The sequence below is a fragment of the Zonotrichia albicollis genome, chromosome 2 (assembly GCF_047830755.1).
Source record: "Zonotrichia albicollis isolate bZonAlb1 chromosome 2, bZonAlb1.hap1, whole genome shotgun sequence".
Taxonomy (NCBI): Eukaryota; Metazoa; Chordata; class Aves; order Passeriformes; family Passerellidae; genus Zonotrichia; species Zonotrichia albicollis.
The window spans coordinates 25,153,098-25,174,492 of record NC_133820.1 but is presented as its reverse complement, the minus strand read 5'-3'; the positions used below and the strand labels follow the sequence as shown (position 1 = coordinate 25,174,492).

Genomic DNA, 21,395 nt, shown 5'->3' with positions numbered 1-21,395 from the left:
TTACCCCTCAGGTTTCTGGGTGTTTGCTAAATCCCAGGGCTTAAAAATCAAGCACAAATACTGAACTTAGCTGTTTCTCTGTGAGCTCCCTCTCCTAATTTACATCTTCATCACATTAGCCTTTATTGACTTAGAGCCTGGATTTCACTGCAGTGCAGAGTGGCAGAACAGTTCCTGCCTGGAGCTACTTCTCAAGGCTCTTGAGCAAAAACCCCATGGTGTGTACCTACCCTGCACTACTGCTAGGTCCAAATTAGTCAAGACTTCTAAAATCTCAATAATTAGCAGATGGTGGTTGCTCCTGATAAATGGTGCCAGGAAGCATTTGGATGGGGGAGGATTTCTGCAGCTGAGAGCAGCAAGGATGTCACCAGAGCTGGCAAAGCTCCAGAGCCTGTTTATAATTCAGTCGTAGGGGTGCAAATTTTCTCTTGAGATCACAAAAATGTGAGGTTCTGTTGGCTTGTTTCACCCTCTCACTGAAGATAATTCCCAACAAAAACAGAACCCCATGTTTGATACGAAATATATTTTTCCTGGCCACTCAAAATACTTTGATTGCCTTCTGTTGTCTAACAGTTGTTCTTCTAATGACTCAGTGGCACAGCAGCGCTTTGTGGTGATGTGGTGGCAGTGCTGGAGGACATCCAAGTGCCCCAGGCTGGCTTGGCCTGCACCATCCCATGTGGAGTACTTGACTGTGCCTTAGTGACAGAGGCCAGGTCTGGAAAGGAGAATCCCACCTTCCTGCTAAGTTCCTCAGCCAGGCTGTAGGACACCTGCTTCCCAGGCCTTCAGTGAAGAGTTTGTTGCTGAACAAACTGATGCACTCACACCTTGAGCAGGGCAAGGCCGAGCCCCTCCACGTTGCCTCCTGCATTAGAGCTGGAACCAGCAGGCTGCTGGCTAAAAGCACAGCTCTGCAGGAGGAGGAGGTGGTGTCACTCACCTGCCTCAGAACACCTTTCTCTCCAGCTGTGCCCTAGCAGGGTCAGTAAGCCATGCCCTTTGCAGGCAAGGAGCTCCTTGGGCCATTGGGTGCTGAAGAAGCAGAACAAGTGTTAATGGCTTCCTTGGAGTGCTGGAGGGTGAGACAAGGCTGGATGCACTGTGGTCCTTTACCAAGTCAGGTGGGCAGGATTTCCAGGTAGGGAAATGATTTCAAAGCCTTGACTCAAGCAAGTTCAGGTACACAAGTACACCCAACCAGTTCAGGGTTTGTTTTTGGCAAACTCGCAAGTGGGAATAAATATTTTGCCTGTTTCTGAATTTTACTGCCTGTATGTTGATACCCCTTTGCTTTACAAAGCAAGTGCCAGCTGGGTGTCTGCTTTTGAGCTGCTGATAGTTCCAAGGCCACTTTAGGTCCAAGCTGCAGACAGGTGGTGTGGCCTAAACACCATCCCCAGGTTCCAGCTGCAACCTGTCTTACCTGAGCCCCTGATGATGTCTGAGGTGTATCAGCTGTTTGGAAGGTAACCTTCCCCAAGTATCCCTGTGTGCTGAGCAGGGGGAAGCCAGCCCCTTGAAGAGACACCTCATCTGAAGGGACATTTCTGAGAGACACTGGCACAGAAACCCTGCCCTGTGAGCTGTGCTTTCTCTCCTCTGCCCTCAGCTGGAGGTGCCTGTTGTACATGTCTGAGAGGAGCTGGAATGGATTCCTGCACCCTGGAGTGGTGTCTCTGCCATCAGGCCCTGTGTGCCAGACTGTGTGGTGGTCCTGTCTCACATCACAGACAAGTTTCACACTACACTAATCATTGTTTTTCACCTCTCTGACCCTCTTGCAGAAAACATATGCACAGGGGGATTGCACAGGTGGGCAAAATTGCCAATGAATTACAGACATCCAGACATCTGAAAACTGACATCTTGACCTCTTTCACGAGCAGGCATTTTTCTGTGGGTTACATAGCCCTTACTTTCAGAAAATTGATGCTAGCATAAAGTATATTATAATAATTATTTGTGAAATAATAATAGCATATTAATGGCATGCAAATTACTGATCTAGGAATCCAGCATGCCCATAACGATTCCTGTACTTTTAATGTCAACATTAAAAGCAACTTCTAACTAACAGTGATAAGGGAAATTAGCATTAATAACAGTTTTGACACTAATAGTAAGTTATCATTTTTTTTAAAGTCTTTCCTGTTGCCAAGGCTCAAACTGATTTTAGAAAAGCTACACCACCTCTCAGCTTGCTGTCACTGATGCTTTTCCTACAACACTGTGAAGAGATTTCACTCCTCTTGTTCTTAGCAAAGGTCCCTGTGATTGTGCCAGACTTCCTACTCTGTGGTCAAACACTTAGTCAGGAAACAAGAGTTTCTAATTTTAAAAGACATACGCAGAGCACCTTTTCCTTAATTCAATTTGGTAAAATGTTTTATCAGCAAAGGTTTTTAAAAATGCCATTAGCATGCACTGTTGAGTGGGCAGAGCCAGGAAATAGGATCAATGCTTTTGAATTCCTTCCCTGTCTCTGCACAGCTAAACTCATCTCACCTCCTGTGAAATCCACATCCTCTGTTAGCATCAGCTTTAGTTATCCAGCACATATGGCCAAAGGCCCATCTCACTGGGGAACCCACACCGAGCTCTATGGGCAACAACTCCCACAGGAAGCTTTATGTGGATGTGGACAATGCAGGTAAACCAGAAGAGTTGCCTTCTTGCCCTCCCCCAGGAACATGCCAGTGTCAATGAACAATCTGTTCTAAGCTCACTGCTTGTGTGGCTGGGGCCTGTGTTGGTCAGTGATCACTGCCTTTGGGTGACAAAAGTAGCTGTATGATGACAGTCTCTGTCCTGAAGCCTTCACAGCCTAATTTTGGGTTTTTCTCAACTGAGTGGTAATCAACATGGCAAGTCAGTGCAAAGATGAGAACTCCAGGAGGAGGCAGGCACTGCTTGACTTGGTAGCACTGAGGGGTGACACAGCACTGATGGGAGCTACTTAATTCACAAAAGCTTTGTGACTCTTCTATGTGTTTGTTTACAAACAAAATACCTGCTGAGTTCCTTCCAGCAGAAGGTGCCTTTTTCACTCAGAGTTTGCAACCAGAGCAGTGTCTGAGATGGTGCCTGCACTGGAGGGTCTGGGCTCTCATCCCAACACAGACAAACTCTACATTCAATTTCAGCTTTGTTACTGCTTTCAATGCAGCAAAGAAAAGTCATACAAGCAAACAAAGCTTCCTGAGGTTTGGCAAGCTATCAGAACTGACAGATGGGGGCCAGGACTCTTTTGGGGCTCTAAAGTGTCACCAGTTCACCACTCAGTGCATGAGTTTGGGCTGAGCAGGTTTCTCTCCTGAAAGATGCTGTTGCAAATTCTGAACTGCCTTTCCAAGGCACTTACAGCTTTAGTAAATGGCTCTCTGAAGGCAGCCATTTGAATACATACCAACATAGCAAGAAGAGCTTTGGAAGTGCTACAGTCCCACCTGAACCTTCCCTACTGTCAGTGAGATGAGCCTGAACTCGACAAGTAAAATAACTTCTTGGAATTTTTATCAGTAGTTTTTGAAGTTAGAAAATTATAATCTTCTACTGCTGCATACAGACCAGGAAGAGAACTACTGAAAACTTTCCCAGTGGTCCTGTTTTACCTCACTACCTCCACTGAAGATCCCTGATGTAGGAGTGGTTCCATTTATTGCTAACAGGGCCAACAGACTGTATTGGCCTGTTTGCTTGTGTGGTGCTGTGATGCAGCTCTGCTGAATGCAGTATTAAATTCATCATCACACCATCACAAAATACAGAATCTCAAAAAAAGCAACAGCCAGAAGCAGCAAATCCTGCTGTTGCAATATTGGTATGCATTAATGGCTTCAGCAGCCATTACCCTGCTGTGCGGCCTTTTGAGACAAAGTCTGTAGCAAAAGTATCTGCTCTTCACCTGTGTTAGAGAGGAGAAATAAAAACACTCAGACTTCCTGGGATGGCAGAATACCTACCCAAGCTCCATCAGGTCCAAACAGCTCTAAAAAGTTGCCAATAAATTCCCTGGACTTTTCTTCCCATTTCTGAATGAGGTCATGGCTCTTCTCTTCCACCTTGTAAACGAATTCTTTTGACTTTTCCTCCACATTCTTGACTTTTTCTTTCATTTTGTCCACTTGGTTTTGAAAGCGATATTTCTTCTCCTGTTGTAAAAATGTGGTCAAAGATTAATAAAAAACTTGGAAGTAATTAGCCACAGACAGTTGAGAAGAAGAAAAAAATTGCATTAATGCATCCTAATACATATGGCCTTGGTTAGCTATTCTCACTTTATTTTTATAAATGCAAGTTTAATGTTGTGGAACGAAATGCAGAAGGTACATATTGAAAAGGTTTCTTGTGTGATATACTGTGTTTAATCCACTACATGAATATTTCTGTATTTTCAAACTGAATGCACTTTGAAATTGATAAGAATCTTGTGAAGGATATGAGTGGGAAATTAACAGCTCAAACTTAGGAGTAGGCAAAAGGTAAATCTCCCTATGTTTCCTAGCAAATGCTGCTGACTTGCCAGCCTGGATGTCTACTTGGACTAAAATGTCTCTTTGGGTGGATTTCTGCAGAGCAGAAGGAAAACTCTCATAAATTCTGAGCCTGGCTAATACAGGAGCTTCTGGCTGCAACAGAGATGTGTGTAGGCCAATGGCTTGTGGCCAGCAAACTTCACAGAAAGGAGAGAACTCCTAATTGCTAAGTCATACAGAAAAAAAGAGAGAGAGAAGATAATATTAGGGAGCTCCTGGAAAAAGCTTCTGAAATACTTCAGGAATAAAGAGCTTTTGTCTTTAAATGCTTGTGTGCTCCACAAATTTTTGGTACAAGCAAATAAGCAAGCCTGTGCTCTTGAAGGTGTGGTGGTCTGCGCAGAAGCACAGATCACTATTGGCTTTTAATTTTCTGTTAACTCCATTTAATGGCCACTTGGATTTATTTAAAAAAAAAACAAGCACTGAAGTGGGGTTTATTCTAGCTCACAAATCACTAGAGGAACTGTCTTTGCAAACCACAAGCACAAACAAAATCCCCAAGGTCCAAAGAAACTTCACTTCCTCTGTACCTAAAGGGTGATCAGCCCTTTAATGAGGAAACCAGGGCCCTTCTGCAAACAAGACCAGTGCTCTTGTGAAATCCTGGGGGTTTCATTTTTAGATGAACAGTCTCCAGTACAAATCAGTACTTCTGCATTTAAATTACTGCACACTAAACAATCATGCTAGGAAGTTGTTTAGGAGACATCAGTGTCTGAGATGGGGGCAAGCATGACTTATACAACAGTATCTTAACCTCACAGCTGCTCAAGGATAAATTTAGGATAAATTTGAGAATCTTCAAGGCATCCAACGTGCCTTATTTTAATGGATATTTGCAACAGTGATCTTTCTGAGTGGAGTACTTACAAGCAAGATTTTTTAAAGGTGTAGAAGACTTTCAAAAAAAGCACAGTGAAATAAATATTTATGCCCTGTGATCTGGGGTTTATCTGCCAGACTTCAAAATAAGAAAGAGATAAACTAATGAAATGACACAATTCAGTCCTTCACAAGGGGGTTTCCAGGCTCCAGGGAGGGAGGTGGGAAGTCCTGCTGTGAGCCATCTCAGAGATCACAACAGAGATTTCAGTTATGTGGGTTATCTTGAGGTCTAAAGTCAAGACTTGAAACAGAAAATGAAGGAAGGTAAAGTCTAATTTCCATAAAGTGTTTACTTCTCATTGGAGGGGCAGGTCTGCATGTGGAAGATGAATAATCTGAGCCACCACATGGCTCTCCTGCCATTGTGGTTTCTGAGCTGTACAGCAGCATCATTTATGTACTAGTTTGCTGTGGTGTGTTCTTAAGTTTGTTAGTCCCGAGTCTTTGGGGTAATCCAGCATTGTCCCATGATGCAGATGGTTTGATAATTACCCTAGATCACCTTTTGGGTGAAGGGCAGTGGGCAGAAGGGGCAAAACAAGCCAGAGCCTTATTCCCCTCCCAGCTGATGGAGACGGCCCGAGCAGCTGAACGAGCTTTCTTCAAGCTGGAAGTAGTTACTTCCCAATGGGAGGATGATGAGGTTTTGCAAGGAATTTATGGAGCGCCTCTACAGATATGTGGAAGCACAGGCGCTCGGGGATGATGATAGGGAAATGATGCTCCAGAGAACGGCATATAGCAATGCAAACGCTGAGTGCCGCAAAGCTATAAAAACTCTCCCTCGTAGTCCTAGGCCCACAGTAGAGGCCATGATAGATGTCGTGGTGCGTCAGGTCTCCCTGTCATCACGGTCTAAGAGGGCTTCCGTGGCTTTTACTGAATGCCCCGTGCAGGACTGCGTAGAGGGAGAAGCTGCCCCCGTTGCCGGCCCTCCAACACCTGGGGCGGGCAAGAGAACATCGGCAACCCATCCCTGTCATCTCTGTGGTAAAGTGGGACATTGGATGCCACAGTGCCCTATGCGGCAAGACTACATGGAATGGAGGCGGAAGCGGGAAAAGGAGGAGAATCAAAAGAAAAAAAACTAGGATTGGAGCGCAGTCCCTCCCTGCGCGTGGATAGAAATGTGGTGGGCTGTTTATCACCATCCGGGGAGAGAAGAAACGAGGGAGAACCGCCGCACACCTTGCCAGATTTGACGCACCTATCGGATTCGAAACACTTTACCTGTGATATTCTGCCCAAACCTGTACTTAACACCATGTCCTCTGTTTCCCCTTACAGGCTGCAGCTAACTAGGAGCATTTACCTCCCTAGCAGTAATTTGCAGCTGGTGTCTGTTGACTTGCAACACCTGGGTCGCTGGAGGAAACTGGGACGATGCAGGTGGACCGTTGTCGGAGACACAAAGCACACACCGCGAGACATCCACATAGTCCCTGGTCTGGTAACTACCGACCGGGACCACTTCGCAGTAGGGCTGTATTGTGTCCGACCCCCGCTTTTCCTCCCTAAAGGACAGGTCATTGCTCAGGCTATTCCTGTGCCAGATAAAGACCATTGCTCGAGCCCGACGGAGAAGGACTCGCCTCCGACCGTGGCCTGGACACAGTTGGTAGGGAGGGAGAAGCCCCGCCTGACATGTCAACTTTCATTGGGCGGGGACAAGAAATTAGTGAGGGGTCTTTTGGACATGGGTGCAGATGTGACGATCATTCCCTCCCGGGAATGGCTGTCGCATTGGGGCCTGCAAAGCGCAGCGGGCACGATTTCTGGTGTTGGGGGCCTCCAATTGGCAAACCAATCAAAGAGCATTGTGCAAATTAAGGGGCCCGACGGGCAATTGGCCTCTATACGCCCGTTCGTTTTAGATTATACAGAGCCCCTCTGGGGAAGGGACCTTTTAGCCCAGTGGGGGGCCAAAATCGATCTCCCGACAGCTCCCCAGGTTTTTCGGGTGGTGGCCACTGAGGAGTGCCGGACCTGGAAACTGAATTGGCTCTCAGATAAACCAGTACAGGTCAAGCAGTGGCCACTTAACAAGCAAAAACTAAAGGCACTCAACGAGCTCGTTCAGGAGCAGTTATTGAAAGGCCACCTGGAAGAGACCATGTCACCCTGGAACTCCCCAGTGTTTGTCATCAAAAAGCCTAATAAGGATAAGTGGCGGCTCCTGACCGACCTTTGCCGAATTAATAGATTAATTGACATGGGTTCCCTTCAGCCAGGGATGCCCTCCCCAGCAATGCTCCCCCGAGATTGGGAATTAGCTGTAATTGATATAAAAGATTGCTTTTTCCAAATTCCCCTTCACCCAGAGGACGCCCCGCGATTTGCATTCACAGTTCCGTCCATCAACTGTGAGTCCCCAGCCAAGCGCTATCATTGGCGGGTGCTTCCGCAGGGCCTGAAGGTCAGCCCTGTGATCTGCCAGTGGTATGTCGCTTCGCTGCTGTCACCCATTCGTACAGCCCTCGGGGATGCCATCATTGTCCATCATTATATGGACGACATCCTTGTGTGTGCGCCCGACCACAGTCTGCTTGCCCATGCGCTTGACCTGACAACCAATGCGTTGGCCGCTGCAGGGTTCGAGCTCCAGCAGGACAAAATTCAGCGGGTGCCACCTTGGAAATACCTGGGCCTCGAAATTACAAAGCGGACAACTGTGCCACAAAAATTGACAATTCGGACAAAGGTCCAGACCCCAGCAGATGCCCATCAACTGTGTGGATCTTTAAATTGGGTGAGACCCTGGTTGGGCATTTCAACCGAAGATTTAGCCCCTCTTTTCGATTTGTTGAAAGGGGGAGAGGAGCTTAGTTCTCCTAGGACTCTTACCCCAGAGGCACAGGTAGCTCTGGAGAAAATACAAAAGGATATTTCGGCCAGGCAGGCCCACCAATACCATCCGGGCCTGCCTTTCAAATTTATTATACTGGGAAAATTGCCACACCTTCATGGCATAATACATCAATGGGATGTTAGTCTGAAGGACCAAGGATTAGGAGACAAGCTCTTAATTATAGAGTGGGTCTTCCTGAGCCACCATAGGTCCAAAAGAATGACACGGCCACAGGAGTTGATAGCAGAACTGATTCTCAAAGCAAGATCGAGGATCAGAGAGCTTGCAGGCTGTGATTTCTCATGCATACAGATCCCAATTAAATTGGAATCCGGCCGATTTAAACTAAAAATCTTTGAAGAACTGCTGCAAACTAATGAATACCTTCAGTTTGCACTCGACAGCTACACTGGGCGCATCACAGTAAATCGGCCGTCCCACAAATTATTCAATTCGGGGTTTAAATTCTCGTTGAAAAAGGTTCAGAGCAAGAAGCCACTGGATGCTGTGACAGTTTTTACTGACGCGTCTGGAGCATCCCACAGGTCAGTGATGACTTGGAAGGATCCTCAGACTCAGCAGTGGGAGTCCGATGTTGCTGTTGTAGAGGGCTCTCCACAAGTTGCTGAGTTGGACGCAGTCGTCAGGGCATTTCAGAAATTCCCTGGACCTTTCAATTTGGTCACAGATTCTGAGTATGTCGCAGGTGTAGTGTCTCGAGCTGAGTCAGCTGTTCTTCAAGAGATCACTAATAAGAGATTATTTGAATTGCTGAATAGGCTCGTCGAGTTAGTCTCTAACCGCGAGCATCCATTCTATGTCATGCATGTGAGATCACACACAGATCTACCTGGGTTCATTGCGGAGGGAAACCATCGCGCCGATTCTTTAGCGGCGGCTGCTGTTTCGCAGGCCCCCCTCCCAGATGTGTTCAGTCAGGCTAAAATCAGCCACCAACTGTTCCATCAAAATCCCCCTGGCCTGGTTCGTCAGTTCAATCTGACACAGGAGCAGGCCAAGGCAATAGTGGCCACATGTCCCCAATGCCAGCAAGATCAAATGCCTACCATAGCCTTAGGGGCTAATCCCCGAGGTTTGGCAAGCTGCGAGTTGTGGCAGATGGATGTAACGCACATTCCATTTTTTGGCCGATTGTGTTACGTCCACGTCTCAGTGGATACTTTCTCCGGGGCGATCTATGCTTCTGCCCACACAGGTGAAAAGGCAGCAGATGTTCAGAGGCATCTGCTCCAGGCATTCGCTGTCTTGGGCATCCCTAAGACCTTAAAAACAGACAACGGCCCTGCATATGTTTCCAAGGAGCTGCAAAGGTTTCTGCAGCAATGGGGAATAGTGCATAAAACTGGCATCCCCTATTCCCCGACAGGCCAAGCCGTGGTGGAAAGAGCTCACCAGAGCCTTAAGAAAGTCCTATCCCGGCAACGACCGACGATGAAGGCAGAGACCCCCCAAGTCCGGCTATCAAGGGCATTGTATATACTCAACTTCCTGAATTGCTCTTTTGACAGCCAAAACCCCCCGATAGTCCGACATTTCAGCAGTCACCAGCAGCTGCAGCCTAAAACCAGGCCACCGGTTCTTGTAAAAGATCCGGAGACCTGGCAGACGGAGGGCCCCTTTGACCTGGTAACTTGGGGGAGGGGATATGCCTGCGTGTCCACTCCCTCGGGTCCCAAGTGGGTACCATCTAAGTGGGTCAGGCCCTTCGTCCCGAAGCAGGGGATCAAGAAGGAGGCAGTACCACAGGTCCAGCAAGCATGTTGGCGTCGGCGGAAGAAACTATCCCATCAATCCTCCTCGTTCTCTCCAGATCTCACTCCAGTTACTGAAGAACCCTCTCCCCCAGCTTCTCCTCCACCCCTTGATCTTTTATACCACCTTTCCTCCTTTTTCCCCCCGGCTCCAACCATTACCCCTCGTGAGTTTTACTTAAATTGGTTGTTTGGGGAGGAACCATATCTGTGAATCCTGCATACTTTTACGGCTCTCCTTTCATTTCAGTTTTATCTCCCTGAATGGTCTTCGAATTGACTACGCTGGCTCTCAATCCTTGTTTGTTGTTGACCGTACTGATGACCTGCGGATTCCTTCTGCCACCTGCGGAGCCGTGGGTCATCCCCCAGCCAAAAATCAACGTCTGGCGTGCCTTGGCCCAATCATTAGGACAGGACAGTATATGCCTCGACACCAGCGCAGCAGAGGACCCGATGTCGTCTTGCCTTGTGGGGATCCCTTTCTCCCCAGGCGAGTTCCCCCTTGCCTTCCAGTCTGCCCTTTCCCCCGTTTTGGCCCAGAGCCTAACTTTCCTCCCCGGTTTTGAACCCAGTAATGCCTGGAGAAGCGGAGTAGCTAGGCTCAGTCCTGCGCCCTCCGAGCCCACGGAGCTGCATCTACTCGGTTCCGCCAACTCCTCAATTTGTTTTCAGTTTGAATATAGTTATGCCCCCATATATAAGGGCAGTGAGGTGGTCCGGCAGACAAAGAAGCAATATCAAGCGAGCCAGTGGTGCCGTGCTGTTCTAAAAATCATGGGCCCCACCTCTACCAAGCGGACCCCTTACGCCCTTCCTAGGGGGGTGTTCTTGATTTGTGGCGATCGAGCGTGGGCAGGCATCCCCTCTGGTCTGATCGGAGGGCCGTGCACATTTGGCCAGCTGACGCTGTTTACCCCCAACATCACCCAAATTATCAATTGGAAAAGGAATAACATCACATCCGAATTGACCAGATCTAAAAGAGATCTTAAAGATCTCGCTGAGGATTGTGATGATAAAGTTACCCATTGGTCTCATTCTAAATCTGTCGCCTTTACCATTTTATTGCCATGGTTATCGGTGGCGAAATCTCTGGGTGAATTGGGCCGCCTGGAGTGTTGGGTGGTTAAACAAGCCAATTATACTTCGGCCGCGTTATACGACCTCCTTAAAGACGAGGAAATTACACGGAAGGCAACGCTCCAAAACAGAGCAGCAATAGATTTTCTACTACTGCTCCATCACCATCACTGTGAGGAGTTTGAGGGCCTCTGCTGTCTGAACCTGTCCTCTCGGGCCGAGGACGCCAGACACTCCATCAAAAAACTCCAAGACCTCGTCCATCAGGTCAAGCAAGAGACATCAGACTGGCTGGGGGACATATTCAAGGGTTGGGGCCTTAGCGGGTGGGCCAGTTCGGTGTTAGAATCAGTTTGTAAAGTGGTTTTGAGCTTGATTGTATTTTGCATTTTGATCATACTGATCCGTAGTTTGATCAAAGGACTAACAGCTAAAGCCACCTCAACGACTGTCAATCATGCCGCACTTCCTCTGGAGGAACATTTCAAGCTAAAGGACCTCTCCTCAGAAGCCGAAGGAGATTCAGATGAAGAGGGATCCACGGAGCTGCCTCAAGAACATAACTGGGCTAGCGAACTCCAGCTCGAAGAAAGCGAAGATTGGCAGGACAAGCCGCAGACACCTTCCTTTTGAGTTGCATAGACTGTCTAAAATTTTAATTTTATTTTATAAGAAACGGGGAGATGCTGTGGTGTGTTCTTAAGTTTGTTAGTTTGCTCCCCCCATTTTCTGTATTAAATGGTTTCTTCCTTTCCCAGGACCCTGCCAGTTAGGTTGCTATGGAAATGAAACTGCTCCTCCCTTGGTTTCTCTTATAAAGTGAAAGTTGTTTCCTCCTTGGGGTCAGTCAATCACCCCTTTTCTCCTCCCAGGTTTCGAGAATTTTCTTTTCTATGGGAGTTATGGTTGGCTGTAGCCCCGGAGCCCCTCCTATGATTTATAACAGTTGGTTACTTTAGTATATCAGTTATGTTTCGTACCTCCAAATATGTATTTCTATTGGATAGCCGGGTTTCCCTGCCTTCTTCCCCCCTTTTCCCTTAAAACCCTCTCCTGCCCCCTGTTCGGTGCCATTTGCTGGGTGTTTCCCCTCCTTGTTGGTTCTTCTGTAATAAACTGACAGTTTAACCCCAGCAAGTGGTCGCCTCCTAATTCGTCTCTCACCGCGCTGCTCCGAGCTATCACCCAGCTCAGCCCAAGGCCAAGACGCCGAGGGGGGCTGTTTTCTGATGCGCAGGGGCCCTGGCCTTCGCCCCTCACCAGACAGCCGGATTCCAGGGCCGTTCACGCCCCCGCGCACTAGTTTCTTAGCATATTTCCTTGTCTTTTGAAAACCATTTTAGCTTTCCCTAGTAATTTAGGCATTTTTGTTTTGTTGGTTTTTTTAATCCTATCACATTGTAGAGAAACTTTGGATCTCAAAATCCATGCTCTCTGTGCTGCCTTCTTGGAATAGGAATATAGAAAGAAATCATGTCTTGGGTGAATGGTTGAGCAGCTTCTGGTGGGAGGGTGGGCTCCTTCCTAGTGTGTCATTGTCACCTACAGCTCAAGGAAGAAAGGGGAGCAGCAGCTTTGTTAAAAGTGTAAGATGAAAACTAAGCTGCTAATTAATAGGAGCAATTAAAACTACCCTCAGCTTACCAGTGTCTTTTAAATTCTTTCCAGCTCTTTTAAAAGCAGCATGAAGAAGACATAATTTCTTAACCTTTCCTTTGCATTGGGGGTGCTAGCAGAGGGTGTTTGAGGAGCAGAGGTGGAGAGGCACTCACGTTGATGAAGCTGACGTTGAGTTCCTTGGCGGTGTAGCCTCGCTGCAGGTTGCGCCGCGCGTACACGTCATAGTCGCGCACGATGCGCGTGATGATGTCCGACGTGGAGATGCCTTCGGTTCTCTGCGTAGGTACAAACATTCCTGAGCAAAGCGGGAAAAGAGAGCCTGCTGATAAAGCTTGGCAGGACCAGCCACTGTGGCAGATAGCTGAGGAGGAGCATCAAAATGCCTGACAAAGGTAAGAGGTTTGCAATTCTGCCTTATTCTGAGTTCTCTCCTGTTGTTTCTGTGGGAGTTTGGGGAAGGCAAGGTTGCTATACTACTCATTTTTCACTCAAGTCTTTAGAAAGACTAAAAATTGCCCTCTGTACAGTGTCAGCTGTGATGTGGAAGTTATCAGACTGGCAGGGGCTCCTGAGCCAGGAAGGCCAAGCTTCACAGCTGTGGCCAATTCACTGAGCAGTTCTTTCCACAAGCACAGCCCTTATTTAATGTTATATAAAGGAGCAGGGAAGTTCGCTCCTTTCCTTTATTTCCACTCCTGTGCTGCACCATCTGACAGTCTCTGTTCTGCTGAGTAGAACAGACCAGCCTCTGGCCTTGACAAAAGCCAGGAAAAAGATGTATTACAGTAACTGGAAAACACCCTGGAGGTGCCAGTGGTTTGCATCAGAAAGATGAAGTGTCATGTATGTGAAGTGCAGTGTTCCATGCCCATCCAGCCATGCCAGTGGCTGCATAACCATCCTCCCTGCTCTGACAAATCAGTCCCTACGAAAACTGGCCATTTATCAATACTGCTCATGTTTTCCTCAACACAACTGAGATATATGTGGCTTTCTAACAGCTCCCCACCAAAGCAGGTGCACCTAAACTGTTAATGCAATTCACAAATGCAATAGTAGCAGAGTTCAGGCACACCTTGGTTTAGTAGTTATTTAGAGCTACAAAAAAAATTACTACTCTCACTTATATGTAATTGCAACGTGAAGCTGCTGATGAAAGAGAGGGAGAAGACTGGCGATGGTTTGGGAAAAGAAAGCAGTGCTTTGTCTTAAAATGGTGTTATAGCTCCTGGCAAATTAACCCTCACATGTTCACTTAAAGTAAGCAGGCATTGGTACTTAATTTTACAGGGCTGGAAAAAGACTCAGAGAAAGAATCAAGAAGCTTAGCAGCCTCTTGTGACTAAATGCTATGTGATATTTTTTCTTTCTGATCTCTAATTAATACTCTGCTAAAAAAATAGATTACTTTAATCATGAGCAGACATGTTTCCCTGACTGTTGCTTTTCAGGCTTCCACCAGTCACTCAGGAAACTATTTTTGGAAGCAATGAAACCCACTTTGAGCCAGAAACCTTTATAGATAAGAGTTACATGAATACATGGACAAAATCCAAACCCCACCTTTGTTAAGCTGCAAGTGGAACTGTAGGTGGACATTACCCTTAGTCACTGACTTTGCTTTCATCTGCTTCACGTGTTGGACTGATCCATGTTTTCCAAACTAATTGCTCAGAGATGTGCACAGTTTCAGTCAGCTCACCACTGCCCATATGCCCTCTGAAGATAGTGAGGAATTGGGAGCCCATGAGAATCTACCCAAGGAGCTCCCTGGTTCCCATGCACTTCTATGCTCTCCAACAACCTTATGTGGGAAAATGGGAGTACTGGAACTATGGAAAATGTGCAAATGCATCAACAGCCCTGGTCTATTTCAAACAAAACCTCTGGGAGAAAGGGGAAATTAATTATTGTAATAATGCTGCTCTGGAGCATTAGGGACTATTACAGCACTAGGTCTCAAAACTCATCACAAATAAGTTAACATTATTCCCAAGATGCTCCTCCGGCATCTTGTGGTGACAGACACATTGGACCACAGCTCCCTGAAGCTGCAAGCCTGTGCTCTCTTCTGCCAACTTTGAGTTTTTCATGGGGTTGTGTGTGCACTGTGCCTGTGCTCAGTGACAGCAGAGAAGGGAGTGCCAGGTTTGGGCACTCTCACACCAAGTCTGGTAATGATCCAGTGACACCAAGAGTTCCTATTGTGCTGTCCTGTGCACTCAGCACCTTACAGAAGAAAAGTAAAATAGCTGCCTGTCCAGCATGTGTGCAGTATGTCTCTTGGTGACCCATTCTTACCAGAGGGGCCTTTTTTCACTGCCTACTGAAGGAAGCTGGTGTTGGCTCTGAAACTATAGAACAGCCATTCCCAAAGGAGGGCTGTGAGTCTGATACCACAGGGAGGTTCACAAGTGGAAAAAGATCAAGAAGTGCTGCTATAAAAAGCTTATTCCTTCAGCTCAGCTCAATAGCTGGTCTGTAGCTGTCATAGTATAGTTTGAGGTCACTTTGCATGGCATAATACCATCAGGCAGATTGCTCTGGAATTTTTTCAAGCCTCCAATATACATGTCTATGCAGAACAGAGAGGCTGGATTTGCCAGGGCTCAAAGCAGCATCTCCAGGGAGCAGCAGAAGAAGGATGTGGTTTGTTCCTCCTCCTTCCACTGTTAGGATAGGTACTACTGGCAAGCAGTGGCTTAATGTTATCTCCTCAAATTTAATTCATCTTCCTTGAACTGAAAAGACACAAATTCCTAATGAGTTCAGCATCTTCATTTTCAGTATAATATGGCAGTCAACCAAACTGCTAAATGGTAATGGAAATTAATTACTCTGATACTGATTTAAACCCTCTGCCAGTGTAATGAAAAGAACCCTCAGTGCAAGTGGATCCTAATGGCTCCTGAATGTTGCCTGTGCTTGCCCATATTCAGGACTGAGATATATCAAGGAGGTGTCAGTCTGTGGTTATCAAGAACTGACTAAAGTTGGCTGGGCTGCTGTGGGAACTGAACTCATTTTCATCCATTCAAAATTCTTAGTGAAGCACTATAAAACTGTTTTAAAAATGCAGATGGGTCTGTTTTGTGCTAGATCTGAATGGTTTCCTTGGGGTTATGGCAGGAATTCAGCCAAGGATGTCCTCTGAGGTTTTCTTTCTGCTCAACTCAGCAGTACCTACCATCAGGGTGAGGGTGTAAGACAATGTGATATTACCTCTACTGCTTCTCTCCCAGAAGTTCTGGTTAAAAGGCAGTATAAGAATTTCAGGTGAGGCTGAAAAGGAAGGTGCTAAAACTGTGAAGTTGCCCTTACCTGCCTCCTTGATGTGTTTGTATACGTCGTCCGATCCAGCGGAAGAGTAGGGGATGTCATCGTGTGCTACAAAGTCAATCTGCCAGGGAACAGAAGAATTACATCACCATCACCAAATTTTGGTTCACTGGGGGATTGTTATCTTTTTCTTGACTTCAGCTAACTTGTTTTTGACATTCTTATCCTAAAGCCATCACCTAGTGTATTGTACTAGATTTGGGCCAGCAACTGCTGCGCTGTATGATCAATTATAAAAAACCAGAAATCTTCTCTCCAAAAGCACTGCCACTACCACATCACTCTGATTGGCTCAGTGTGATGAGCAGTACAAAACCCAAAACAGGCTCCTGCTTTTACTCCTACTGCAAAAGCAAGTGGTGAGGCCTTGGCTTTCAAAACCATGGAGGCAGGATAATTGATTCTGGGTCCTTAGAGCTGTGCATACATACATGTACACCTAGTACTGTCATGCTGTCCTTCTGTCACCCAGTGATGTAGACACTAAAATACATCCTACTTAATTATGCTTTTGTTAAGATTCATATGTGTTGCAAGGCAATCAATAGCATGTAAAGCAATCTATCCTGCCTTTTAGAGGGCACATGGTATTTTTACATATTGCACCTGTTGCCATTAATAAGAAACACGCCTTTAATTTAGGACTTTAGTCACTACGTAACAACTTTCCTGGTATACCCTCTCCTTTTCTGAAAGTCAATTTATCAGTAATTTTTTCAGTGTTATTTTACCTTTCAAAAATCCCAGTAGAGAAATCATCTCAGCATATTGAGAAAAAAAGGCAAAATAAACATAATGTTTTCTGACAGAGATGGAGGCAAGGAACGCTAGGTACCTAATTTCAGTGACTGGAATTAACTGAATAAAATAACTTGCTTCCCCTAGTAGGATTTCAGACTTGCTCATTCTCAACTGTCAGTCTCCAAAGGGGAAGGGAGAGATAAGGGAACAAATGTACCTTATGTTTTTCAAGGAACTCAGGTGTCAGTGTCCAGGGTGCATCTCTGATGACCTCATCCACGTAACGACAGTGTCTGAGGGCTTCGTATCGCTCCGTTTCATTCATCACAGTGAAGCCTTTGAATTTATGAGTTAAATCATCACTGCAAACTAAAATATAGAAGTATGAGCAAAATGGCTCCACATTCAGTAAAATTAGCATGACAAGGAGTTGATTACACTAGGTAAATCCATTAAGCACTTACTTATTAGCTTAGCAATTTTTGGGGTGTTCTAGTGCATCTAAAAGTTCTGCTTGGAGCTGGCAGATACAACTGTGTAACAATGAGACAACCTTCTCTTTCTGGAGCTGCAGCCAGAGGCCAAGTATGGCATTTTAAGACACTTCAGGTGGGATCCTTTACATGCTAAGGTAAACCAATCCCATGGTTAAGTGGAGATTTCATGGGCTGTGATATTACAGGGGTGATGGCCAATGCTTTGAAACCAATCAAACAACACAGTGTGCTTTGTGAGCACAATCCCAGAGTGCTCACTAACTTCAGGTATCACAAAATGGTCGAGGCAGGAAAACCACTTGATATCACCTAATCCAAACCCTCTCCTCCCAGCACAGTCAACTGCAGGTTGCTCAGGGCCATGTCCAGTTGGATTTCCAAAGATGGAGACCCCTCAGCCTCTCTGGGCCTCTACTTCCTGCTTTTTATTTTTATGTAAACAATACTCTAAAAGGTAAATTTGCCAACAAAGTTCAAAATCACAGTGGGACCATTTCTCATTAAATAAATCCTGATGGAAAACAAGTAATAGAAAACTTTGTAGGAATCTGTCTCTGAGCTTAGCTTTGAGTTCAGCAGGCTTCACAGGAAGAAAAGTGAAGCTTGTGCCATGTTCAAATGGAAACTGCTGAAGGAAGCCCCAAGGAAAAGACTGGGAGAAGCCATATGCTGTAGTGAAATGAGCAGAGTTAAAGGTCCAGAAATCCTGCATCTTTAACTCTGGATGCACCAATACTTTGTCACTGCTTTTAAAATGAGGGGCAGCAAGACCCACATTACCAGAGGACTGTAAAAGTTAGGTGTTATCTTTCTACCCACATAACATTGTGTAAAAACCAGTGACCTTCTCCACAACCACCTCTTTCCAACATTACAGCTACAACAGTCATTTGACACCCCACATGGAATAATGTGATACCCATTTATAGCTGGGTTGCCAGTGGTTGTCCTTCACCACAGGTCAAACCTGTGCCTTTGGATCTTTGTCTATAAATGTACTTGACAAATGATAAATGTAACATTACCAGTGCTGCAGTGAAGTGTGAGAGCAGCCTAACAGTTGCTGTTTCTTTCTAATTTGAAAACATCAACCTATCAGGAAAGGTGCTGGCAAAGACGCAGTGTTTTTTGAGATCTGAAATGGATGTTCTTGCTGTGATGGTCATTAAGGACTTTCAAAGTAGGAAAAATGTAGAAAGGCTTAGATAGCCCTCAAGCTTGTGCAAAATTCAAAGCCACATAATAACATATGTATGAATTTCAGCAAGCAAAATGCTATTCTGTCCCATTATGTCAGTTTTGATGCCTGCTGACAAGAAATTTAATGGTGATCAAAGCATTTTCAGAAGAAAGATCCCTTCAGAGACTGTAGTTGTATTTATTTACAGCCTTTATGACACCTTTAGGCTATCCTCTCCTGGAAGAAAAAGACTACCAAAATTATTGGGAAATCGTAATTTTTGCTCAAATTCTGAAGAAAGGTTTGATTTTATTTACTGATTACTATTTGTTCATGTACAATGCAGACACAGTATCTTTCTTTGTACTTCTTTTGAATCTGTCATCCTGCTCTAATAACTGATTTGGGAAGGTATAAATGTCCATTTTAAAAAGAAAAGTGATCTTAGGTCCAAATAATTGTCTTCACAAGAAAAATAGAAGGGATTTGTTGTGATGCCCACAAAGACATATGACACCGGTGCTTTTGCAGCACAAATTGTATGTAGGTGTGGGAAGGTGTCCATTTTTTAAGCACGCTAACACACAGTGCCTTGCTGGGAGAAGGTGCTGATGAGTGCTGGCTGCTTTGTCCTTCACACCAAAAATAGGGGCAAAGTGAAGCTATGCCATGAATTTCAAAGGAGTCAGGCATTTACCCCAAAGCTCCTTCCCTTATCTGGGGCAACCCCATATCCTATGAAAACAACAACAAAATGTACATGCATTTTTTTTAAACCTCATAGTCTTGCACTTCCACTTGCTGCTTCTGCAAGTTGTCTGGCTCAGCAGGAAACCAGAGACTCCTTAATGTTTCCTTCCTAACAAAGGGACTTGTCTTTTACCTCACAGGAAGCTCCATGGGAATTGCCACATTTCATAAACTTGAGTAAAACTAAAATATGTGTTTATAAAGAGATTTTGGTTTTCCTCCGTGTTGGGTCTTCCCCCTCCGCCTCCCACCTCCGCAATTGTTTGGGACAAATATGCAAAATAATGCACCTTATAGTACCTGAAGGTTGCACTCATGTTCACTGTAAAGCATTTGAGCAGCTGAATGAAGGTTGCTGTGAAATGTTTCTGCGAGGAATATCTCAACCCTGGAGGGGCAAGGAAAATGGAACCAAACTGCAAATTTCTGAGGCTTCATGAGAGCAGGGCTTGCACAGCCAGCTAGGTAGGAAAGAGCCACCCTCCAGTGACTCCTCTGGCACAGGCCAACTGCTGAACAGCTGGTAGCCAGGCACACACCAAGAAAAGATTTTCTTAGCCAAAAAAAAAAAAAAAAAAGGATTAAGAAAGTAACCTGCCTGGGGACACCTGTGAACTGAAATGACATTCCACTCATGACCTACATTTGGGTCTTCAATGACAATGGGCCAGACTTAGCTTCTGTGATGATGCTGAAGGCTGGGTCAGGACCTGGCAGGCAGAGGTCATGGTCTGTGCCTGGCTGGCAAGGGGACCAATGAGCCAGAAATAAATAATGGTTGCTCTCATTCACTCATCTCCATCTTTGAACAATTTTGAGCAAATAACTGAAAAAGGTAAATTATTCATATGGAGCTATTTTAAGCTCAGAGCCATGCAGGCACCTGCTTTAACTAGAATGGGAATTGTGCCTGTGCTGCTGAGGGCAGAATTTGACTTTTACTTTAATTGATGCAATTGTAAGATGTAATTCAAGGCAAATCACCTATAGAAAGCCCCTGAGTGAAAGCAGCATTCAAGTCATAGTGTATAAACAGCTGGGGGTGGGAGCACAGCAATAACTTTCTGATAGTGAAGCACAGAAGCAAAAATTCAGTGCAATAAATAACTCTGATCTTACCTCCTACTAATAAGTAGCTATTTGGGAATAGAGTTTTGGCTTGCATAAGAGCTCTAGCATGGCCAGCGTGGAAGAGGTCAAATATTCCATCTGCATACACTCTAACAGGTCTGTCAACTGCGGGAAAAGAAACAGAACAGTGATTTTTCAGATCCCAAACAAGTTGCACTTAATTCTGCTGGATGGCATTTTGTTCCCAGATCAGATGATTGCACAGATTTACCCCAGTTCTGATATTCAAAAGCCCCACAGGTAAACCTGCAGTTTTTGATACTGCACACTACTTGTTCTTTGTACTCTCTGCTGTTTTCTCTCAGACTTACCCTATTTATTACCATCCATCATCCCCATATTCTAATTTAGCAAAAATGTCATCTTTCTGCCTCATTCAGAGTTCCACCATATGTCTTGTTCTTTTCTCTCTGCCTTTCTAATCAGATATGCCTTATGGATTTTTTTCCCATCATTTCCCTTTCCTTCCTTCTTGCCTTGACTTTTTCCACAGCTAACTGCTGTAAGAATCAATTGCTTACCTCCTCTATGCAAACCTCTTACTTCACTTTTTCCAGACTTTCCCCAAGTTCTTCTCTCTAATGAGCCTGTAACTTTTCTTTCTCATGCTACCACCCTTATAACTCTTTCTGTACAGCACCCTCAGCAGCAGCCTCCAGACTGAAAAAGGACTTGCTTTCTCAAATGGCATGCTTTGCCACCTCCAAGCAAAAGCACAGTGGAGATGAAATCAACAGAGCTCAAACCTCCATGGACTGTGCTTCAGTGACAGCAGAGAGAGGTCTCTGCAGTCAGGACATCCAAGGGTCCGTGGGAGAGAGAGCACTGTTCCTTGCACAGCTGACTGGAAAGCTGCAGCTTGCTCCTATAATGTGGACATACTTTAAAAGCTTATTTTAAATAAGTAAAGTAAGTCAACAGAGCCTTCTAAAAAATAATCTCTTCAACATTTGGGACTTCATATGAAATCATCCTGCTTCCCCAGTCCAATCACAGATGCCC

The 21,395-nt window shown here is 45.4% G+C and overlaps 1 protein-coding gene across 3 annotated transcripts in view; it reads right to left on the bottom strand.

The window, feature by feature from the left end:
* Positions 1-21,395, bottom strand: part of PCYT1B (phosphate cytidylyltransferase 1B, choline) — a 53,914-nt gene that overhangs the window by 9,765 nt on the left and 22,754 nt on the right. For all 3 annotated transcript variants that reach the window (XM_005484369.4, XM_074534593.1, XM_074534592.1), the window contains exons 3-7: positions 20,382-20,498; positions 17,053-17,204; positions 16,077-16,155; positions 12,908-13,050; positions 3,972-4,160 (exon numbers count right to left, since the gene is read on the bottom strand). In XM_005484369.4, the coding sequence (XP_005484426.1) occupies positions 3,972-4,160; positions 12,908-13,050; positions 16,077-16,155; positions 17,053-17,204; positions 20,382-20,498 (680 nt within the window). The remainder of the gene's footprint in view (positions 1-3,971; positions 4,161-12,907; positions 13,051-16,076; positions 16,156-17,052; positions 17,205-20,381; positions 20,499-21,395) is intronic.